General features: G+C 45.7%; 2 protein-coding genes across 4 annotated transcripts in view; one reads left to right on the top strand and one right to left on the bottom strand.

Moving 5' to 3' along the window:
- FBXL20 (F-box and leucine rich repeat protein 20) overlaps nt 1-5,942 on the top strand; it is a 95,850-nt gene extending 89,908 nt beyond the window's left edge. For all 3 annotated transcript variants that reach the window (XM_049635921.1, XM_049635922.1, XM_049635923.1), the window contains 3 exons: nt 1,215-1,271; nt 2,222-2,434; nt 4,198-5,942. In XM_049635921.1, the coding sequence (XP_049491878.1) occupies nt 1,215-1,271; nt 2,222-2,434; nt 4,198-4,305 (378 nt within the window). In that variant the 3' untranslated portion in view covers nt 4,306-5,942. The remainder of the gene's footprint in view (nt 1-1,214; nt 1,272-2,221; nt 2,435-4,197) is intronic.
- An 8,189-nt stretch (nt 5,943-14,131) lies between these two features.
- LOC125927667 (transcription factor CP2-like protein 1) lies at nt 14,132-22,608 on the bottom strand. Its single transcript, XM_049638161.1, has 14 exons — nt 22,323-22,608; nt 22,114-22,187; nt 21,246-21,351; nt 21,031-21,137; nt 18,615-18,767; nt 18,279-18,389; nt 17,692-17,789; nt 17,420-17,474; nt 17,050-17,143; nt 16,564-16,654; nt 16,023-16,105; nt 14,973-15,118; nt 14,780-14,831; nt 14,132-14,169 (listed from the first exon to the last, which is right to left on the bottom strand). The coding sequence occupies exons 1-14, from the start codon at nt 22,606-22,608 to the stop codon at nt 14,132-14,134; spliced, it is 1,494 nt and encodes a 497-aa protein (XP_049494118.1).
- Nucleotides 22,609-23,483: the final 875 nt, after the last annotated feature.

Here is a 23,483-nt window from a genome sequence, read left to right as displayed (position 1 = left end):
TTAAACAAAAAAAAGAAGCTTAATGAGACCCTGGAGCCCTTACATCATTAGCCCTGGAAATCTGACTCTACCCGTTGGGCAGACAGACTGACCAGATACTGCCTTACGAACAATTTCTTTTATTACCAGTTTTTAAAGCTTTGAGATTATCAATTGATTGGGGAGAAATTTTGAAGGGGCACTTCTACTCCTAAAAAGAAGATAGAGTAATAAATTTTTTTATAGTAAAAATAAAGGAAAGAGACTCCAGTAACTATAGAAGTCAGTTTTTTCTAAAATACTTGTTATAGCAGCTATTCTTACTAAACTAAAACTTGTTCACATCCATCTATCTTTTGCACTTGCCTGAGTGTCCCATGTGTCCTCCCCAGTGTTGCTCCTTCTGAATGATGTGCACATGCCTGCCCTCCCCAACCTTTCACCGCCCACCATTTCTTAACCCCTGTGAAGCTCTGTATGTTATCATCATCATCATCATTTCAGAGTTGGAGGGACATTTGAAAAGAAGCACTAATTTACTTTCCAGCCTAAGATAACTATAAAAGACTGTTCTTCCTTCAAGAGTTCTGCTTCTTGAATGTTCATAGCTAACCCAGAGTCCCGCAGCCCCCTTCTGCCACCTTTGGGAAAATACCTGACACCCAGTTTATCAATTCAGAGTTAATGGCATGACTTATAAAATATAAGCCAAATATATATTCTTAAAAATTTGAGGATATTCCCACATTAAATTTTTTTATGGAGCAGTGTCTTCTGATTCTTTTTTGTGGTTGTTCTAAGCAGGTAGAACCAAGTCCAATGGATACAAACTACAAGGGGACAGATTTTCATTCATTTCAGAAACAAAGGATTTTCAATAGACTATTCTTTGAATAGTCAAAGATGAAAATTAGAGATGACTAGATGTGTTCAAACCTGCCTGGATAGATTCTCAAAGAACAGGTTCAGGTAGCTGATGGGATTTCAACCTTAGGTTCTGTTATTTGATGATTAATATCAGGGTATCAGTCTAGGGGCACCTGGCTGGCTCAGTCAGTAGAGCATGCGACTCTTAATCTCAGGGTCACAAGTTCAAGCCCCACATTAGGCATGGAGCCTACTTTAAAAAGGGGGGGCGGGGTATCAGTCTAGAATACAAGTGTACTCAAGAATGAGGTACAGCCATGAGGCTTTTTTGGAATTATACCTATAATAAACTTCTGTGTTTCTTTCAGATAACAGATAGCACATTAATCCAACTTTCTATACACTGTCCTCGACTTCAAGTATTGGTGAGTTTGACTTTTTGAAAGTTTTGTGTTCATTGGATTCAATCAAAACCCAACTCTTACTTTACTCTTGGTGTCTGGCTACCATTTTGGGAAAGCATATTTCTCCAAATTGCCAACTTACAGAGGACCAAAGGATTATGTTATCAGTACTTAGAGATTGAAAAGTGACATGAAGAGTATGAAATCTCCCTCCCACGTGAATTATACTTCAGCCTGAATGATGGCTAAATTTCAGAGATCCAGGGGACAAAATGGCCCCAAATTCAATTTGCTTCACTTGAGACTAATAGGTCCTGTAAAACAGAACCAATCAAGGCTTTACTAGGGGTGTTCTGTGCTACTGTTTCCAGTAATACTGTGGGAAAGCATTCTGCTTGTAGTTTGTGTCCAGGCTCATTTTTGTGTGTACTTAGTGCCATATTACTATCCAAAATTGGGATAAAGCGTTCTGAGTTTCACATGGAGGAACCAGGAATTTAAGGAAAACTGGTAAAGAGACTTATGTGAAGAGATGACCACACCTAACAGGTGTAAGAATCATCTTCAGTTAATTAGCTGCTTGGGCATTCCCCTGTATCAGATATTCAGTGTTTAGTCCAAATTGCAGAAAATTTTATTCAAGAAAAGCTTGAGGCCCCTTTGCCCCTGTAGAAAAGTGTTCATTTGTGTATGGGGGTGCGTATGTTATTTTGTTTATGAACTATTTCACAGTCGTTGCATGCATTCACACAGTGTATTTAGAATCACACATAGAAATGTCAGTCATTGATTGTGCAAAGGAGAACCCCAGCAGCTCTAGTTTGCTCTCATTTTACCACATGGATCTAGTGATGGCTCCATATACATCAAAATCCAACCCAGAAGGTTTCCTTCCCGACTGTGCACAGGCCAATGGCTAGAAAAACACCATGAGATGTTTCAGTGACCTTCCTTGCTCTATTTGGCCGCAGAGTCTGTCTCACTGTGAGCTGATCACAGACGATGGAATTCGTCACCTGGGGAATGGAGCCTGTGCCCATGACCAGCTGGAGGTGATTGAACTGGACAACTGCCCACTAATCACAGATGCTTCCCTGGAGCACTTGAAGAGTTGTCACAGCCTTGAGCGGATAGAACTCTATGACTGCCAGCAAATCACACGGGCTGGGATCAAGAGACTCAGGGTAAAGATGGCTGCACACTCTCCAGCTCTAGTGCTCTCCGCACCCTTTCCTTCTTTTGTTTCTTTTTTTTTTCCTCCTTTATTTCCTTTTCTGTTTTTGTTCTAGATTTAGATTTCTGTGATTTTTATATTTACTTGGACATTTAGCAAAGAGGAAAAAATGGAGAGCAAATGCAAGGATAGATAGTTTTTACCTTTTGTTCTAGATGGAAATTTAGTAGGAAAATAGCCACTGAGGGATAAAAAAGTAGGTCTCCTCCCAGCATAGTTTCTCCAATAATGTCCAGGGCTCAATAACGTAGAGTCAAAAACACGTGCCACAGTCAGGAAAGAAAGGAATAACATAAAGAAAATATTTAGTTAGATGGGATTTAAGAATTTAATTTGTATTTTTCTTTCACATCAAACCCTTTTTCTGGTGTTCTTATTTTTTAAGACAACAAATGGATTTAAGAGGTTTTTTTTTCACCTTTTCTTTTAGCCCCATCCTCCATAATAAAGAGACCCATGCATAGCCAAATGACTGGAAGACAAGTTGCTAACAAGGAGGTTATAAAAGGCTGGATGAATCTATATGTTAGATTATTCAGCTCAACAGACATTTATTGAAACATCTGTTTCACACCTGCTGTGGGAAGGGCACTGTGCTTAGGTAGGCCCTTGCAGCCAATGTGTAAAAACATCCATGTTGGCCATATGGCATCTGAGTACATAAAGGAGACCAAACCTCATCTTAAGATCCAGTTGGCCTTAGTTCCTCCTCTCCCTTCAGACCTAGAGGACTGAGAGCATAACCTCAATGGGGAGGCCTTGGCAGCCATATTCCTTCTACACCACAAGGAGAGAGCCACAGACCAACCAGAGCCTCTTCTATGGCCTCCCTACAGTAGGGTTCCTAGACCTGCCTGGCTGTCCAAAATCTCTTCCATCTCTGAGTTCTCAAGACTTTTTTTGTCTATTCTTCAAATCATCATTTAGCATTTTTGTAGTTTAATTTAGCTATTTATGTCTAGACTGTTAAGTTCCTTAGGAGCAGGATCTCCATGTTGACCATCTTTGTATCCCTCTTATGTTAACTAGCACAGTATCTTGAACATGGTAGCAATTCAGAAACTATTTATGTAGTAAAAACTGGAAGCGTTTTGTTAAAAGACGATAGTGAGGTTTTATCAGAAGAAACATCCATCAACTTTGAAGCAATGACTTAGAAAAAATTATTTAAAAAAATTTTTTTAATGTTTATTTTTGAGAGACAGAGATGGAGTATGAGTAAGGGAGGGGCAGAGAGAGTGAGGGAGACACAGAATCAGAAGCAGGCGCCAGGCTCTGAACTGTCAGCACATAGCCTGACATGGGGCTAGAACTCACAAACCACAAGATCATGACCTGAGCCGAAGTCTGACGCTTAACCGACTAAGCCACCCAGGCGCCCCAGAAAAAATTATTTTAAGCTTATATAGTTGCTTTCAACTTTGGGAATCCAAGTAGGAATCCCTTTGGGACAGGTTAAGAGATTAGTATGAAGTTTTTCCCCAGTTTTACTATTATGGAAACGGGTACCAAGGTTATGTGAGCTGTTTAGTCATTTAGAATAACATGGGATACTACAAAGCGGAACCCAGGCCTCTCAACATCCTGACCGACTGGTACTTAGCCTCTGCCTTGCTTTCATGTTCACTCAGCCCCTCAACGTTTTTTCTGAAAAGCAACATTGCTCTTTCTGTTTAAGCCCTCTCTCTTAGTAATGTTTCTGTCTTGTTTCAGACCCATTTGCCCAATATTAAAGTCCACGCCTACTTCGCACCTGTCACTCCACCCCCGTCAGTAGGGGGCAGCAGACAGCGATTCTGCAGATGCTGCATCATCCTATGACAATGGAGGTGGTCAACCTTGGTGAACTGAGTATTTAATGACACTTCTAGAGTTACAATGGAGTCTCCAGTGGAAGCAACCCCAGTGTTCTGGGCAAGGGTTACAAAGTGAGGGCAGCGTCCAGATCCCCGAGGCACACATAACATGCACACCCATCCTCACCCCCACCTTCTAGTTCTGTGACCAGGGGACTGAAGCCCATGCCGGCTTTATCAAGTGGATTGGTGAAACTTAACCATTCCTGTTGGACATGCCAAGAAGAAAATCATAAGCAAGGTAGAGGGAAGGGGGCATTCCAGCAAACCCAGTGTTATTGCTATTGCAGTTTCTTCATTTTGTTAAGGGGTTTCTTTGGTGATTTTGGAACAGCAACTGCAGTCCTCCAGGGTCAAGGAAAGCATAGAAAAACAGTATATGTTATATCCAGGGACCAGAAAGAAAATTTCTTTGCATCCTATAAAAGCCATCCATCGTGAGATGACTACAGAGCTTCTCTGCTTCCTTGTTCCCATGCCAACATGCTGAGCATGCTCACAAAGAAGGCTCATCCATTCCTCCTCCTGTGTTTAAGTATTTGGCCCAGAGGTTTCCTAAATGGTTGCGCTGAAATCGCTGTGGTCCAAATGTGCTTACTCACTCAAATTGTCACTCTCGGTAGCACACTTGTGCACCTGTCTTTCGTTCTTTGTTGCTCCCTCCTGCACTCTTGCTCAGTCTGTCACCTGTTCATAGTCTGCTTACTCACACTCAATTGTTACTCTTTTGCTGTTGTGTTTACAGTGTGCATTTTGGATGATTAGTTGGGGTTACCAAACATTTTTTAAAAAGACATTATCAATAAATATTTTTTTAATTCTAAATTTTATCATTAGGGGACCCTGCCTGAATCTTTGCCAACCTGAAGAGAAACTATAACAAAAATAAGAAATGTTATGAGAAGAAATTGAGCTAAAACTATTTTGACGAAAACAAACTTTGCCTTTTGGTTTCTGTTATACCTTGTGATATATAATAATACGCATGATATACCCAATATTCCCCTGCACATTTTTCCTTCCATCAAACTCCACTAACTTAATAAGGAGAGAGAAATGCATTATTAGTAAAGAATGGAATGGTGAATCCCAAAATTGAGCCTGAAGGCCCCCCTACCCACACTCAGACATGTCAAATGTTCACTGAAATCGAGGTGTGAGTGGTATCATCCCTGATTTGTGTCTGTGAAGTTGTTTGCTTTAGTACGAATGCTGCTACAGTTGCTGTGCAGTCTAGCTGGTCAGTTTCTCCCCCCCCCCCCCCCCCCCCCGCCATTTCAGCCTATCAGGGACACAAGAATGACCCTAGAATAGCTGGTCAACTATATGTCAGTGTTGGTGGTATATTTCAAATGTTGGCGCCAGAACCACTTCAAAACCTGTCAACCATATCTCTCTTGTGCTCCAGACTCCCTGTGAATGAAATAGGGGGGTAACCAGGTGAAGGCTTTGGGGCAGGAGAAAGAAAACATTGAGAGGAAGTAGGGGGTTCAGTGTCTCTGCCCAGCATAGTCACCAGAGCTGAAGGCAGGTATTCAGTGCCCATGACTCAAAGAAGGAGCTTCCTTTCTTCTTCCTTCCTCCCCCCCAAAAAATCATAAAGGATGAGGGAAATAAGATGAGTTTCTCAAGTATGAGAAGTAGATTTCTAAACCCCAAGGTTGAACATCTTGTGTGATTTTTTAATAGGACTTTTTTTGGGGGGGGGGGGGGTCTTTTAGGACATTATTGCGCAGTCTGCCATGATCTTAGATCATCTTCTGCATGACCTAGACTGTTATAAGGCTTGTTGTAATGCTGCAGGTGCTGGCTCTACCAGCATATGTAAGAATAAAGTAGAACTTCTTTCTCCAAAAGCAATCAGATGAAAGGGTCCTAGAAATCTGTATGATTCACCATTATCTTGCATGTTAAATTTATTTTATTTAAAAATTTTTTTAATGTCTATTTATTTATTTTGGGAGAGGCAGAGAGAGAATCCCAAGCAGGTTCCGTGCTGTCAGCACAGAGCCCAACCCTAGGCTCAGTCTCATGAATCATGGGATCATGTCCTGAGCCAAAATCAAGAGTCGGACACTTAACCAACTGAGCCATCCAGATGCTCCTGCATGTTAAATTTATTTAAATCCTACTTTGTTATGCCCTTTTAAAGGCTCAGATTTCTTCATTTCCCCTTCCCTTTATCTTCTTTTCAAATTATCATATGAGGAATATACTTGAAAATTTTTTTTATTTGAGTGTAGTCAACATAGGAATATACTTTTTAAAATGAGACTCATTGTTATACTCCATCCATACAAATACACACATATGCACACACACTTCCAGATATGGTTAATAATATTCAGATCCCCAGGTCACTCATTCAAAACAAAAGTAAAAAGAAAAATATTTAGAGACCATCTGCTCTAACATATTATGGTTTGTTTGTTTGTTTTTTTTTGTATTACCTGAACAAATTGACCATAAAACACTGATTGATTAGTGAGTATGGATTTAAAGTGCCCACTAGTTGAGACTATTAATACCTCTTTACTTAAAAAGTACATAAGTTTAAAACACCCTATTCACCAAAACATGAACAGCTTGGAAATGCCGTTTCTCAACCCAAAAAGTGTCCACGTGCAAGTCCCTGGGGACTTGCTTGGGTGATCCCTACCCGTCTGGGCCAAGAACAATCAAGTGAGAGGAAAAAGGAGTGTGCAGCACTGGCTTGTATGTGGTCAGGCCTTGTTCCTTTCCAAGAAAACTTCAGGCCCATCAAGGTTGGGAGGAAATATATTTTTTATGCCAGTCTGCAACCTATACCAGCTGATGAAATGTACCAGGACTTTGAGAATCCAGAACATGGTAAGTTTTGGATAAGTGGAAACGGTTCTGCCATCTGAACATAGTGCTTCCTGTCTCAATATCAGGGACACTTTTGAAAATTTAGTAAGGCTTCAGAGGTATAAGAAAACCTCTCCCTAGGAACAGCTTATTGGTCCATTTATCTGACTCCCAAGTCCCTGAACTTTATGCCTTCTATGATGAAAAAAAATTCAGAGTGAATGGAGAGATTTGGGATAAGTCAGAAGGTACCCTCAAAGCTATTGCATAAACCTGCAGGTAGCCAGGAGGAATTAATCATTGTCTGTGTGGAGAACAGTATTAAACACCCAGATCATCTCTTTTTAAAGCAGCCTTTCCCCCCTTTTTCCAGCATTATTTGCTACATCAATATCTTTTATAGCCTCTACATTGGCTCCATCAAGAAGGGACTTTCTGTCTGCCTGATTCCAGCCTTTTTTTTTTTTTTTGCTTTGACTTCTTCCATTTTCTTCTGATACCCATCCTTCTATTTAAAGCCTCCATCTCATTCCCAACGATGCTGCTGATTTATCCTCAGTTGTCTCCAGTCTAGCTTCCTCTTTGGGTCCTTGTCCTGATCTAGGCAAAGTCTCCTGGGCAGCCTTGAATTCAGTAACTGTCGTGTGCCTCAGGCCATTTTTCACTGGGTTGTCTCGGACATTTGCTCACCAAATTTGAAATCAAGCTGTTGGATATGAGGAATTAAGGAGATCTGGCTTCATCTTTTTTTTCCCCTAATATTTGGAATATGAAAGCACATTGTGCTCTTTGTAAAAAATGTTGTCTCCTCCTAGTCTGCTCTTTAGTGGATGTAAAAGTATTTCTTAAATGGTCTTTGTAAATTTCCACATTCATTACGTTGATTTAGCAGACCTATAAGTCAGAAATTTTACATATTCCTTATATCACATATTTTAGAGGGAAACCTGGCAAATATTTTTATGATGCTTTATTTGGGGCTCTCCAAACCATTTGAACTGTTCAATACAGCTATAATACTACAGCAGTCAAGTTCTTTTATTTCTCCTAATTGTCTTGTAAAATACATTGTTACCAGTTTGATAGCCCACTAATGCCGTGGTGGGTGGGGGTGGGGGGGCACTAAACAAGGTGTGCAGTGGAACTTGTCCAGGTCTGAAATTGTAGGGAAGTGTGAGAGTAGCATTGGAAGGAAGAGGGGACTTCCTGCCTGCCTGTGTGGGCAGCATATCCTTGGGTGACTGTGGTTTTGGAGAAGAAGAACGCTTGTGGATCATGGTTGACCCTTGGCCATTTAATGTTTATTGTGCTGAAAGTTTCAAACTGCATATGACAGTTGCTATCAGTGAGAGAGGAGGGGTTTAAAGGAAATGGGTCTGTTCTGCCTTTCCCTCCTTGTGTGCATGGTTTAGGATTAGGTTTCTAGCCCCATTGCGCATCCTGGCTGACGGATTCTTTCAATGGTATATGCTTTGAGCTTATGGAACAGTTTTTTAAGAGATTGCCTTCCTATCTGCCCACCGTTCTAGGATCTTTAACCACCTCAAACCCAGGCAGTGTGAGTTAGTGGAGCCTTGTTTGAGAAGAGGTGAAGGATATTTGGTTGGAGGTCTGGAGGCAACCCACCCCCTTACAATGATCTTGAACCAAAGATTCTCAAAGCAATAGGAGGATGAGGGGAAATATGGAGTCTAAGCCTTTCCTCAGCTTTATTTCTATCCTAAATTTTAATTGTAATATTGGAAGATAGAGAAAACTATGTAAGACCATATCAGTAGGGTATAATTAACCCAGGTAATTTGGGAATGACATCTGGCTGTACCTGCTGTATTCAGGTGCCCTAACTTAACATCTGGTTCTCCAGCAAAGAACATGCCGCTCTAAGCTTGCCCTCTCACTTCATACAAACTCTCCCTGCCAGGAACTACCATTTGAGGCAAGTGAGTTTTCTGCATGAAGGGCTTCTGCAGCTCCCCTCACAAGGCCAGTCTGCCTGTTTGTCCATTTTTATTCTTAGGACGTCAGCTCTCCATCTCTGAAGGCTTTGACCCTTCTTAGGAAAGTCAGTAAGAACCTCTCACCTGAGTCTGAGTAAATCTTTGGAGCCCAACAGAGTTACACTTAATTTTCAGCAGAAAAAAATTTGTTGGACAACCTCACATGTGGGATATTAAGAGAAATTCTGTAATGTGCTTATTCCATCTCTGCCTTATGTTTTTTTGAATAAGCCCTTAGTGGAGTTTGGTTCAAAAATGTTGTCTCTGTGCTTCCTCAGCCAAGATGTTTCACTGCCCTTTTAGGAAAAAGAACCATGAACAACCAAAACTATCAACTGACTCTTTCTATTTTCTATGTTTTTCAAAAAGTGTCTTGTTTTGAAGAACTGGGGTTGGGAAAATGGTAGATAAGACTCATTCAGGTCTGGAACTGGGGCACTTTGCTTCAGGTACAAGCATCTATCCTGCCTCACACATGTGAGTAGATTTACTTTCCTCTTCATTCAATGAACTCCATGCCCTTCTTACTGGCAAGGAGGGCTTCTGTTTTCCACGCACCTAACCAGAGTCCTCCAGATGGGGATTGGTATCCCTGAAAGAACCTCCAGTGCTTCTGGGCACGGTTTTCACTGTGGTGAGAGTGGGTAGCCAGTAATTGAGAATCCCCACCCTAAGAAGAGATGGGAGAGGAAAGGTGTTTGTTCACACGCATACCCCAGGAACCCAGGGAAATCTTTGAAGTTACGTGTATTTTATTAAAGTGGAAGAAGAAAACTTTGCCCCACAAAGTTTCACTTGTCACTGTTGCTTACTACTTACTTTTACTAATTCAAATCTGTATCGCACTGCTGCTCACACACGTGTTTCTTACCTTGGCCTAACCCTTCTCAGCCCCTGAAGTCACTGTTTTGTTTTTCTTTTTTCCCCTGGCACTAGCGAACGACAACCGAAAGTCTTAGAAAATCTTAACTTGAGAAGGAGTCTCTAACTGGCATGGTTTGATTAATTACTTTACCTGCCCCCACCCCCAAAGACGTGAATGACTTTCTTCCCTAGTGCTATATAATAGATCTGTAATAAGTGAAACCTTTGCTGCTACTTTTCTGGGTTTACATGTTTTTTCCTTCCCTTAAGAATAATTTCTTACCTGTGCTTCTCTGATGACTGTTAATTTCTAATAAGTGCAGGAAGAGGTGAGCCTGAGATTTCTTCTCTTACTCCCCTCCTCACCTTACCCCCAAACTACATGCTAACCTCTAACATGCACAAGATCTGTGGGGTGGGGCTCAGCAGAAGCTACTAGTGTGTTTTCTTACCATGCTGCAGCTCTCAGAGCTGGCCCCTGAGGATCTGTGACTGCCCAGGCTCAAGGGTTACTGGAGGGGGAGAAAGGCCTTCTGCTTTTTGCCTTTCTCCAAGTTTTAAGACTAAACCTTCAGCTGCCTCCCACCCTGGCCACCTCCTTTTTCCTACCAGGAATTGTTTCCAGGTAACCTGCCTCAGGCATTTCCCACCTGCTCTCCTCACCCTTGCCCACCTCCCGGTGACCCTGAGAGCACAGACCTGTGCAGAGCTCAGAGAGCTGTGAGGACTATCCCTGCCTGTCAGACTCTGCCTGAGGACAGAGATGGGTGGGTAAATGGTGCTGCGGGAGAAATTTTTACCTTCAAACCAGGCTGTTCCATCCCTACACTATAACCCCCTCTGAAACCTCTCTCTGAGGGGACAAAAGGCAGAGAGGATGGTTGACTGGCAGGGTCTGATCCCAAACATTGCTGTGGCCTAAGCCTCGGGCAGCCATTCGGCCTACCCTGGAGCGCTTCAGTGTGCAGGAGCTGCTGCTGGTTTCTCCACCGGGCCTGCCCCAGTGCGGCTGACACAGTTCCCTACTTGGTGACTTAACACCAGGTTCCATTAGCTGTCCAAGTGACTGTTTGCACCCAGTACTTTTGGCGCTTGAGGATGGGGGGAGGGAGGGTTATTTAAAATAAAATCCGAGGTGGCAGTAAGGATTCCTTTTGCTTTAAAATCTTTGGACTAAAAGAAAAATGTTTTTTATATATAAATATATAAAGTAAATTGTTATGTAACTATTATTGTTTCCTGTATGTTCTAATTTTGTTTTATGATGTAATTAAAGGAAATAAGCTGTGAAGACTTTTCATTTTGCTGCGGAAATAGCCTGTCTTGGAGCTACGATTCTTAACTTCTTGAACCCTAGAACTACAAAGGCTCCTGAGGCTGAATGAAGGGGCGTCTTTTTGGCATCCTTATAGATATATTTTTAATACTCTTTAATAGTCTTTAGTAATTATTTAATAGCCTTAATACCTTTTTAATAGCCCTTATTTAATACCCTGAACTCCTTGTCTCTAAGAAAAACAGAAGACGTAATATAAATCAGTTTCTAAAAAACTTTCTTTTAACTCCTTTGACAGCAGTAATTCAACCTGAGGCCTCTATCTGTGTAGGGCATTGCCCTTCCCTTGACAAAGACAGAATGATGGTACAGTAGTACCATGGTTAAGCAAACAAGCTCCAAGTTACATTGCCTTTCACCCGAATGACCTCTGCCAGTTGACCTTTCTGTCTCAGTTCTTCGTTCTAGTAAAGTGGGATAACAGCACCTACTTTATGGAGTGTGAAGATTAAAGAGATAATAATGACACACAGTAAATACTTGTTAACCTGCTTTTATTCCCTTCATGTCAACAAATACTTCAGTATCTAGTCAATGCTAGAGGCTCCTAGGTTGAGGGACAGATACACAAAGGTTAATACAGTGGGGGCGCCTGGGTGGCTCAGTCAGTTGGGTGTCCAACTTTGGCAGAGGTCGTGATCTCGCGGTTTGTGAGTTTAACTCTCTGCTGTCAGCATGGAGCCCCTTTGGATCCTCTGCCCGCCCCCTCTGTGTGCACCTCCCCCACTCACGCGCTCTCTCTCAAAAATAAATAAAATTTAAAAAACAAAAACAAATGTTATTGCAAAGGGGTCCCCTATCCTGGTGGAGTTAAGCAATGGAGCCAAACCAGCAATCAGAATTTCAATCTCAAGGTATCTACCCTGCATGAAACACCTTTGGGGAGCTCTGTGGAATTCCAGGCCCCACGTGATCAGTGATAACTGAGGTAAATGATCAATAAGTAATTAAGCAGATATATATTTTTTTTAATTTTTTTCAACGTTTTTTATTTATTTTTGGGACAGAGAGAGACAGAGCACGAACGGGGGAGGGTCAGAGAGAGAGGGAGACACAGAATCGGAAACAGGCTCCAGGCTCCGAGCCATCAGCCCAGAGCCCGACGCGGGGCTCGAACTCACGGACCGCGAGATCGCGACCTGGCTGAAGTCGGACGCTTAACCGACTGCGCCACCCAGGCGCCCCTAAGCAGATATTTTTAAGAGGGCACTTTGGCCTGTCTTCCAGTCTCTGCATATGGGTTTTCTCTTTACAATGTTTGAGATTTTTTTTTTTTAATGCTTATTTATTTTTGAGAGAGAAAGAGCATGCGAGCAGGGGAGGGGCAGAGAGAGAGGGAGACACGGAATCCAAAGCGGGCTCCAAGCTGTTAGCTCAGAGGTAGACGCAGGGCTCGAACACACTAACGGTGAGATCCTGACCTGAGCCAAAGTCGGCCACTTAACCAACCGAGCCACCCAAGTGACCCACACAGTGTTTGGAGATTTTTAATAATAATATTTTGAGGGAAGAGAATGAAAAAAAAGAGAATAAGATACAGCCCATTATTACTTTAAGATTTTATGTTCTTAAGTAATCTCTACAACCCATTGTGGGGCTTGAATTTACAACCCCAAGATCAAGAGTTGCACACTCTACTGACTGAGCCAGCCAGGCGCCCCCCGTCCCCCTCTCCCCGCCAGCCCCTGCCATTATCTTTTTTTTTTTTTTAATTCCTTTCTTTTAAGTTCATTTATTTATTTCGAGAGAGAGCAAGAGCAAGGGAGGGGCAAAGGCAGAGGATCCCAAGGAAGCTCCATGCTGTCAGCACAGAGCCCGACATAGGGCTCAAACCCATGATCCATGAGATCATGACCTGGGCCGAAATCAAGAGTCAGCTGCTTAACCAACTGAGCCACTTTTCTTAAAAGCACTTTTAAATAAAATTGGTTTTCTATATGGAAAAAGAGATACAAAAAAAATAAGTTTCAGGTCAATTTTAATCCTAAAAATGAAATGCAAAATTAAAATTTTAATTTTGAAAAATATGCATAGGAAAGGGAGAGATTTCTTAAGACCTAAAAATTAAAAGATTAAGATTAAATCCAACTACATTTTTTAAAGAAAAATAAGGATAAAGCCCCACAGCCTCAATGTTAAATAATTATAGTATTTCCCAAATCTCTAGAACTTTTAAATCTCCAGACCGTTTAAATAAGCATAGTGATTTGATAGTTGAATGAATGGTCTTATGGAGGCTTTAGTGTTTAGTTTTTGGGCAAACCAGTTGGGAGACGGAAAAAAAAGTCCAGACATTTATTTATTCCTCTGTCTCCGACTCCATACCTTACCCCAACTCTATACTTTAGGAAGAGGACCAAAACACCAAGAAAATTGAACAAGCATTAAAGATACATACCTTTAAATTAACTTTTAATTTTAAGAAAAGGAAATGGTGAATACAATTTTAAATAAGCATGGATCGATGTACCTGTGTTCAGGCAGCTCTGCTTGGGGCAAAAGCGCCTTATTGGCAAGTTACATGCCTCACAGGCTTGGCCAGCTGAGCTGAGCTTGGGAGGCTGTGCCCAGGTTCCAACAACTGCTGCTGAGCAGGAAGAGATGTGAGCCTGGGTGCTGCTCACCTCCTGTCTAGCTGTACACGATGCTTCACCTGGAGCCTGGTGAAGCAGCTGAAGATTTGAACGAGACCTCTGGTGAACACAGGGCTCCAGAGAACCAGGCTGGCATCAGTCTCCAACTCTTGCATTGGGATGTCCCTGGGCCTAGGTCAGCACCAGGTAGTAGCCATCTGGATTCTGCACTGAAAGCAGCGAAAAGGGCACCTCTGGAATGAGGCAAGCCAACCACCACTTCTCCAAAACCAAGCAGCCTGCAGTTATCTGTCACACCCAAGTGTTCTTCCTGCCCCAACTGGAATCTACCTCTTGAGCAAGCTTCCCTCCCTCTGTAGTGTAGGAGGGATAGAGGGCAGGCATCTGAATAACCAGAAGCCAGCTGGTCAGAGGTGCTCTGCACCGGGTGATGTCCGGCAAGCACCTTCTGCCTTATAAGATGGGGGGGATGAGGGGGGGGGGCGGGGCAGAAGAGGGAGGGGCCTTGCCTTCTCCTTTAATAAATTCCCTGACAAAGAAACTGGGACATTTTTTCCCTTGTGAAAATGCATTTATCCAGTCCCATTTTTTCCTGAGCAGTAAACAGCTGTCTTGTAGCTACATGAATCTGTCTCTTTGACACAAACAAAGGTGGCATTCAGATGCTTACCAGTTGATTGGGACACAGCACACACCATACCCCATCCCCAGCTTACATGCACCTTCAAGGAATCTTTTAATCTAATTTAGGAAACAATATAAACACAATCTTACCCTTTCTAGAGCCTGTCAGACACACTCTTCTCCTAAAACTCCTACCTTTTTTCACCACAGCCACAAAGTATGATTCATCCTTAAGATTCTGAACCACCTACAAGGGAGAAGGGTCACTATGACAGTTCTGTTCTTAGAGCCAAACAGAATAAGCCAGGGTAGGGACAGGGAAACTGGACCTGAGGTGGAAGAGTGATCAAGGCCCTTGGGCCTGGCGGAAAACCACAAGCTACTTTACCTGGTCACCAAGGAGAATGAGGATGCCCCCAGGGCCCTGGTGGAAAAGGCGGTGGATCTGATTGGCTGGGAGGGCCAAGAGCTCAGCCAGTTTCCCCTTCAGCTCCACAACACTGAGTTCATCTAGAGAGATCTCTTGATAAAAGCCTGGGGGTGTGGGCAGCACAGGGCAGGGATCAGTTGGGGTCTGAGGTAGTGACAGTTTCATGGGGAGGGGGGCGGGGGCAGGAAGGCATAAAGAAGGAAAGAAAAAGGCTTATAAATCCGCTTATTTCTCAGCTTTGGGAAAGCCTCAGACTAAGGGGGGGCCCTCACTATAAAAAGGAGGGGGGGCATCTGGGTGGCTTAGTCGGTTGAGCGTCTGACTTTGGCTCAGGTCATGATCTCATGGTTCGTGGGTTCCAGCTCCGAATCAGGCTCTGCTGACAGCTCAGCCTAGAGCCTGCTTTGGATTCTGTGTCTCCTATACCCCTACCCTGCTGGCACTCTCTGTGTGTGTCTCTCTAAGGGGGAGGGACACCTACATATGAATGAAACCCAAACACAACAACAAGATTATAATCTTCTTTTTTTTTTTTTTTTAATTTTTTTTTTCAACGTTTTTTATTTATTTTTGGGACAGAGAGAGACAGAGCATGAACGGGGGAGGGGCAGAGAGAGAGGGAGACACAGAATCGGAAACAGGCTCCAGGCTCCGAGCCATCAGCCCAGAGCCTGACGCGGGGCTCGAACTCACGGACCGCGAGATCGTGACCTGGCTGAAGTCGGACGCTTAACCGACTGCGCCACCCAGGCGCCCCAAGATTATAATCTTCTAATCCCACATACTAACAATGACAAAATCAGATGGGGTTGGGGATTAGAACATGGAAAAATAAACCCAGGAGACACCGTGGAAGGAGAGAACTAATCTGGTCATGGAAGATGGGAATGCCAAGGAGGGCATCTTGGGTCCCAGGAATGATGAAGCATCACCCTCTCCCCAGGCCAGAAGAGGTTTCATGCAGCCACACCTGAATTTCTTGCCTTCTAGAGAGAGGCCAGAACTCACCTGAGTCAGGGTTCTTAGGAACCTCATTCTCTTGCCTAGAGGCCTCCTGAGCCACATATAAAGTCAGCCGGTGACGGATGGGCCTGGGCCAAGAAAACAGTGTACGTATCAGCACTTCATACCTAAAGTAACAGCCCCCTCCCTGGGAGGGACCCCGCCTCCTCTCAGGTCTCCAGGGAGGGAGATCACCAAGCGTTTCTTAAGCATTTAATGAATGCTGAACCCTGAGAGGAGAGAAGATGAGAAAAATCCATCTCTGTCCTCAGAAACTGAGTGATGCAAATGGGATGGCTACAGAAAAAGGAGATCCTAAGAGCCTAACTTTAGCCCATCCCTGCCAGTCTGGCTCTGTGACTGGTAGGTCACAGAGGTAGGTCACTGTCCTTGGGCCTGAGTTTCTTCCTCTGTAAAACGAGTGTGTGGGACTAAGTGGTCTTTAAGCTACCTTCCAGCTTGAACATTCCATGAGACACAACCACAAGCTGAACTTGGTAAATGCCACTACAGAGGGAAAGAGATCCTGGTTGGCCGTGCCCAGCACCTGGCTCTAAGAGTATTGAAAAGGCGGATCCCATCGGCAGCCCCACATATCTGGATAAGGTCCCGGCGGGTAAGCTTCAGCAGATCAGTGCCTGCAGAATCAGACAGGGCCAGATTTGGGGAAGAGTCCCAGGATCGAGGATGGCAAGGGACACAGTCCAACATTAGTCTACAAATAACCCTATTATGTCCAGACATGGGGGTCAAACTTGGATTCAAATCCCCGTTTTGCCACTTGCTTGTTAGCTGTGTGTCTTTGGACAAGTTGTTTAACCTCTCCGAGCCCTCTCCTTATGGGTAGTATATAAATTATACGGGATAATACATGAGAAGAGAGCCTAGCAGGCATAGTGCCTGGCAACTCTTAGTCCCAACTAAAAGTTAGCTGAAGAACACACAGCAAGCCAGGACCATAGGCAGGCTACCTGCCTGAGTGTTCTGCCTTCAGTCCCCCACAGGTACGGTCCCTGCCAGATGCCAGCCTCACCAGTGAAGTTGGCCAGCATCCGGCAGTAGCTGGAGAACCGGTGCCGGTGCAACCACTGCTGTGTCTCTAGGATGGAGGCTCCAGGGCTCAGATCCTGAGGCATAAAGAGGGCAGTCCAGGTACCACCATGGACCCATGGACTTGAGAGCAAGGGGTAGGAGAAACAGCCCTTGCCCTTGGGGGCCCCAAGTCTGAGAGCCTAGGCTCATCCTGTGAGTGGCAAGTGCCCAGTCCTATGGGGAAGTTTTGCCATCTGTGGCCATACAACCTCTGTCCACCAGGGGGCAGAGCCACCCTATTCTGGAGAGTGCGATAAAGCCCTGAGAAGGGTTTGAGATAGAGGTTGGGGGACTGGAAAGCGAAGACGCACCTCAGCGGGGCTGCCCCCCAAAGTGTCCAAGGCGAACGGTGGGGAGGAGCAGAGCCTGTGGGGGGAGCAGAGAGACAGCAGTGCAGCCGGTCTCCAGCCCCACCCACCCTTCCCTGGCGTGCAGAGCTTGCTGGTGTTACCCAAAGGGCACAGAGCTGAGACTCTTCCCCTCAGCTGCGCCCTCAGTCCTGCCCCTCCCCGGATGCCCAGGCTGAGGAGCCCTTCTCTTCACGCTGGCCCCGAAGGGCTGAGAGGCGCCCATCCCGCCTCACCTCTCCGTGGACAGGAGCTTGCAGGCGTGGGGAGAGGTGAGGGCAAGAGGGCTGAGAGGCGGGTGGGGCCCTGCACTGGGATCTGGCCACGGTGAACACTGTGGGCAAACAAGCAGCAAGGTTCAGCCCAGACATTCCGAGGGCATTGGTGGCTGTTCCCTCACCTCTCGCCGATTGAGAGCTGACAAGGGGCCTGCCTGGGGCCAGACTTGGTCCCTGCTCTAGGAGTCCCTGACAAGTAGACCAAATTCCGCTCAAAGCAAGAGCGTAAACCAGCCTGCCGGTCTGGCTGGGGAAGCTGGGGGAGGCTTCCAGGAGCAGCAGCAGGAAGGGAAGTGCTCTGGGCAGAGGGGGGCAGAAGCGGGGTGGGGCGATGGTGGGTGCAGGAGAAGCAGCCTGGAAGAAGTTAAGCGCCTGGGTCTTGAACAACAGACGGTGCAGCGTGTCCTTGCAGGTAACGGGTGGAATCACTGGGGGATGTGATGATCCTGGAGCAGCCACAGCCCTCGGGCCTCAATTTCCCCATGTGTCCAATGAGGATCCTTCCTCTAAACCCGCGCTCCTGCCCCCACCACCAAGGCACATACCTCCAGGAAGACCGTAGTCTCACTGGCAGCCTGATACTTGTCTCTCTCGTGCAGGGGCTGTTTCTCAATCTTCTCCCGGTCTGTTTTCAGCTTCCGGTCAGCTCCTTTGGGCTACAGGAGAGTGACAAGGGAAGCGCAGAGCAGCCCCCCCACCCCTTTACCCGCCCACTTCCCCGTTTCGGATGGGGCTCTAAGAAAGAGATCAAGCCCCATCCCTCTGTTGTACAGAGAAGGGAACTGCGGGCTGAGGGGACGCAGCAAAGCAGGACTGGCATCCACACAGCCAGCCAGGCAGGGTGACGGTCCTGAGAGAGAGGGGGCAGGAACTGCCTGTACCTTGAACACCTTGATGAGGCAGCCAGCTGAGTGCAGGTGCTCAGGCGGCAGCTCCTTGTCACTGGGCCTGAAAGTGTCAATCTGGAGGCGGAAGGGGACACCTTTCTCTCCACCTTTTTTCCGAGGAGTGAACTCGGTGCTGATGCAGTGAACCTGAGGCGAAGAAGCAAAGAGAAAGCAGGGTGATCACAAGTCCCACCCAGTTCAAGAAAGCTCACCTAACACTTGTTACCTGCCTGTCACCTGTCAGCCTCTTACCACAGCAACTTGCCATCCCCAACCAGAGTTTGTTTCTGACAGCATAACTTTATTAGGTTCTTTCCCTTGTTCAAAATCCTTCAGTAGCTCCCCATGGTTATGGGTTGAGAAGCAAAGCTCCTCACCCTCATGTTGGAGCACCTTAAAGAATCAAGTCAAGCCTTTCTGCATGGCTGCTCTCTCTCACCCATCAATGAACACACTGCCCCACCTAGCCAGCCTAATCATGACGCCCAACACACTTGCATGGTTCTTCTTAGAATCTTCTACCTGGAAAGCTCTGCCCGCTCACATATAAGCCAACAGGTCCCATTCCAGGGTAGAGTTGCCAGTTAAAATACAGATGCCCAGTTAAATTTGAATTTCAGATGAACAACAGGTAAATTTTTTTTTAGCGTAAATATGTCCCAAATATTTCATGGGACATTCTTCTACTAAAAAGTTCTTTACCCGAAATTCAAGTTTAACTGAGCGTCCTGTATTTTATTTGCTAAATCTAACAGCCTACTCCAGGAAGCCTTCCTGGCTTCCACCGCACGCAGCCTGCAGCCTCTGTGTTCTGCCTGGTCCCAGGATTCCAAGGGCAAGTGGGGTCTTCCCCTCTGTTCACCCCCACTGCCCACTATAGCCCTCCCACAATCCTGCAAAGAACAGTTAAAGGGTCCAACTTCACAGGTAGGGAAACGAAGGCTCCCAGAGATCATGTGACCTGAGCAAGGTCACATGAGGGAGTGGTGGAAATGAAATTGTGCCACATCTGCCTGACTTCCCAGTCCAGGTGCTTAGACCATAGCGAGCACTCAAAAAAGTGACATACGGGTGACTTTTGACAATATTGTTAGATTATAAAGGGAAATCTATTCAAGGAAATATAGAGAATGCTGAAGCCGGGTAAAGAAGAATACAGCACCCCCCCCAACCCCCCGAGACAGACTGTTAACATTCAAGGATTGTTTCTTCCTCTGTCTTCTCTGGGCAAGAAAAAGGAAAAAAGAAATATAACTTGTGTATACACATACATGTTTTTATTTTTGTAAAATGGAATTCAAACTTTAAATACAAGTTTGTCTTCTGTCTCTTTCCTTCTAGGAAAGCAGTTTCTCTTGTTATTAGACATCATTTTACTGGCTACATAATTTCCATTGTAAGTCTTCCCTAAAACTTATGTAAAAATCAATCCTCTTCCAAAAAAAAAGCAATTATCTTCCCATGGGCAATTAAAATCTTTTAATATGAGAAAGAGTGGTTCTATGAAGAGCTGGTCAATATATCTTTGTGTACTTATTGAACGCTGCTACAGGATAACTTTTTGAAATGGAACGACTGGGTAAAAGAGTAGAAACATAAAACATAAAATTTAATAAATTTTGCCCAAGTGCCACTCTACCCACAGAATGAGTGCACTAATTAAGTCTTTGCCAGTCATATATGTGTGTGTGTGTGTGTGTGTGTATGCACACACATTTTAATTAGAATTTTCTTTTTTATATAATTTTTTAAAGTTTATTTATTTTGAGAGAGAGAGCGTGCGTGCACACGTGAGTGGGAGAGGGGCAGAGAGATGTGGAGAGAGAGAATCCCAAGCAGGCTCTGTGCTGCCAGCACAGAGCCCAACATGGGGCTCCATCCTAGAAATGATGAGATCATGACCTGAGCCGAAATCAACAGTCAGATGCTTAACTGACTGACCCACCCAGGTGTCCCTAATTAGCATTTTCTGAGGTTGCACTGTCTACATTTATTGGCAATTTGTATCCTTGTATAAATTGTCTGCTTGTACCCTTTGCCCGTTTTTCTGTTGAACTTTCATCTATGTTTTCTTGTTGATATATGAGAACTTTTTATATATTGAGGCTCCAACACATTATATGTAATTTATGGCAACTGTGTCTCCCACTTAATGTCTCCTTTTAATTTTCCCTATGTATTGCAGACCAATGACTTTTTATGAAGCTAAATTCTATCCTGAGTTCTGTAGCTTCTTCCATTGCGTTCAGCTTTAACAAGTGTTTCCCTGCGGTGAGAGTCAATAAACATTCAGCCATATTGTATCCTCCAGGTGCTTTCCGGAAGTGGTCTATTCGTGTCCCTTCACCCCCAAACTCACCTTCCTTTCCCACCTGAGCTGCTGCCACTCCCGTCTGACCTCCAGACTCACCTGCAGGAAGAGGGAGGTCCTCTTGGTCGGGTCCCAATGAAATTCCACTGTGTTGAGCTGTGAGGGCAGCACTTGGGGCTCTATCACCCCCACGGACAGTGGCACATCTGCAGGCACAGGATGGCGAGCAAGGAGCAAGCCTCAGCCGTCCCCATCCACAAAGCCTTCCAAGCCGGAAAGCGGCCCTGAAGGCTCCCCCGTCCCTCCCCATTCACCGATGTCCAGGATGCGGTCCCCTGGCCGGCTCCACCTCCACCCATCCAGCTGTTGCTGCTCCGTGTACTGCAGGCGCCGGTCATGGAAAACCACACGCACCACACTCTGTGAGCACAGGAAGGCAGGGCTCACGAGTCAGAGGGTGCTTGGGCATTCGGGAACCAGTTCCCACAGCGGGCGTAGGCCAACCATCCCACCCTCGCCCCCACCTTGCTTCCCAGCCTCAGGGCCCACAAGCACTGAGATCGCCAGGTCTGTGTCCAGATGCCCAACTGCCACTCTCAAGCTGTGAGACTGGGGGAGTAACCTAGAGACCCTGAGCCTCAGTTTCCTTATCTGTGAAACGGGTGAGTTACTCCCTTCCCACTCTTAGTCACTCTGTTTCTTTTCTTGCAGCACTTTTCAATTTGCAATTGGGAAATGAATGTGTAATTGCATATAATTTGTGTAATTAACATGCCTGTCTCAGTAGAATGCAAGCCCCCTGAGGAAGGGAACTACATCTGCCTCTTTACTGTTGAATCTCTAGCTCATAGAACAGTTTCTGGCAATGAATTGGGGCTAAATATATACTTTTTTTTTTTTTTTTTTTTTTGGACAGAAGGACTCATGCATGTGAATAATGCTATGTAAATGTATTTCTCAATCCCGGATCTGCTACTTTGTGTCCTTGAGAAAATACTTAACCTCTCTGTGCCTCCTTCCTCAACAACTCCTGCCCACCAATGTGCTGCTGTGAAGGTAAAATTAAAAGGTGGACTTGAGAGGGTTCTGCTTGACAGTGACATCACCGTGATGACATTGGCTTCCTGCCCAGATGGACAGTCATACCCAACCCTTGCCAGTTCTGGAGGGGAATGCACCTACCTTCAACAGCCGGGCCCACTGGGTAGTATCACCCAGCTTGGGGTTGCAGAGCATCTGCACCTCATAGGACTGGCCTGGGAGAGATCAAGGGGATGTGCGAGCCCCACTCTGCGGGCAGAGATGGTGCCTGCCATTCCCATCCCGCACTGGGCTCGGCCTCCAGAGCTTGCTGCCCCACTAAGCCCTCTCCTTCCCCAGGCCCAGCATACCCTGGTTCAGGTAGGTGAGGGTCTCCTCCTGCTGCTTCACTGCCGGCGAGGTGGCTGCACAGAGCACATACTGGAAGGCGGGGCAGGGAGGCTCCGAGCTGGGGATGTTGTGCAGCTCTTCCTGCTTCAGGTAGGGCAAGGGCAGGGACTCCCTGCCAGGGGGAGGAGAGCACCTCCAGCTTTCCGCCTTGTCCATCCCTTCCCCTATGGGGCTTTGACTCTGCCTGCCATATCCTCCAGAGAGCCAAGGCACCCCAGCAGCAGCCAGGGCCTGAGAGTCCCCCATTCAACTCCTCTGGCTCCTGGGAAATCTCCTTTAAGGTGCACATTTCAATTTTTTTTTTTAACGTTTATTTATTTTTGAGACAGGGAGAGACAGCATGAATGGGGGAGGTCAGAGAGACAGGGAGACACAGAATCCGAAACAGGCTCCAGGCTCTGAGCTGTCAGCACAGAGCCCGACGCGGGGCTCGAACTCACAGAGTGCGAGATCATGACCTGAGCCGAAGTCGGACGCTCAACCGACTGAGCCACCCAGGCGCTCCTAAGGTGCACATTTCAGATACTACCAAACATCTACAAAAATCTGCCCTCGGGGCGCCTGCGTGGCTCAGTCGGCTAAGCATCAGGCTCTTGATTTCAGCTCAGGTCATGATCTCGAAGCTCATGGGATTAAGCCCCGAGTCAGGCTTTGTCCTGGCAGGACCTGCTTGGGATTCCCTCTCTCTCTTTCTCTCTCTCTGCTCTTGCCCTGCTCGCACTCTGATGTTAAAAAAAAAAAAATCTGCCATCACTTATTTGTTTGCAGTCTCAGGGCTTGTCTGATACCAAGTAAATGCCCAACAAAAGTGCCCCGAGAGGGTGGGTGGTCAGGGTGTTTTGAGATGTCCTAGGATCCACTAAACACCAGGTGTCCCAGGATCCACTTCTCCACCCCCAAAGGAGCCCAAGAACAGGAAGCCCACCCCCCTTGTCTTCAAACAGATGGCCCTACCTGCCCATTGCAACTCAGACCAGGCCCTTCCTTGGAATCTGCGGGGAGGGGTTCAGGCCCTTACCTGAGTAAGCCACTTGGAGGCCCGGGGTACAGTTCCCCAGGACTGGGCCACAGGTGCTCTGGCTGGTTGTGCCAAAATAGCATCTTGGAAAGGGAGCAGAGCC

The sequence above is a fragment of the Panthera uncia genome, chromosome E1 (assembly GCF_023721935.1).
Source record: "Panthera uncia isolate 11264 chromosome E1, Puncia_PCG_1.0, whole genome shotgun sequence".
NCBI classification, from domain to species: Eukaryota; Metazoa; Chordata; class Mammalia; order Carnivora; family Felidae; genus Panthera; species Panthera uncia.
This window is presented reverse-complemented; position numbering and strand designations above follow the sequence as displayed.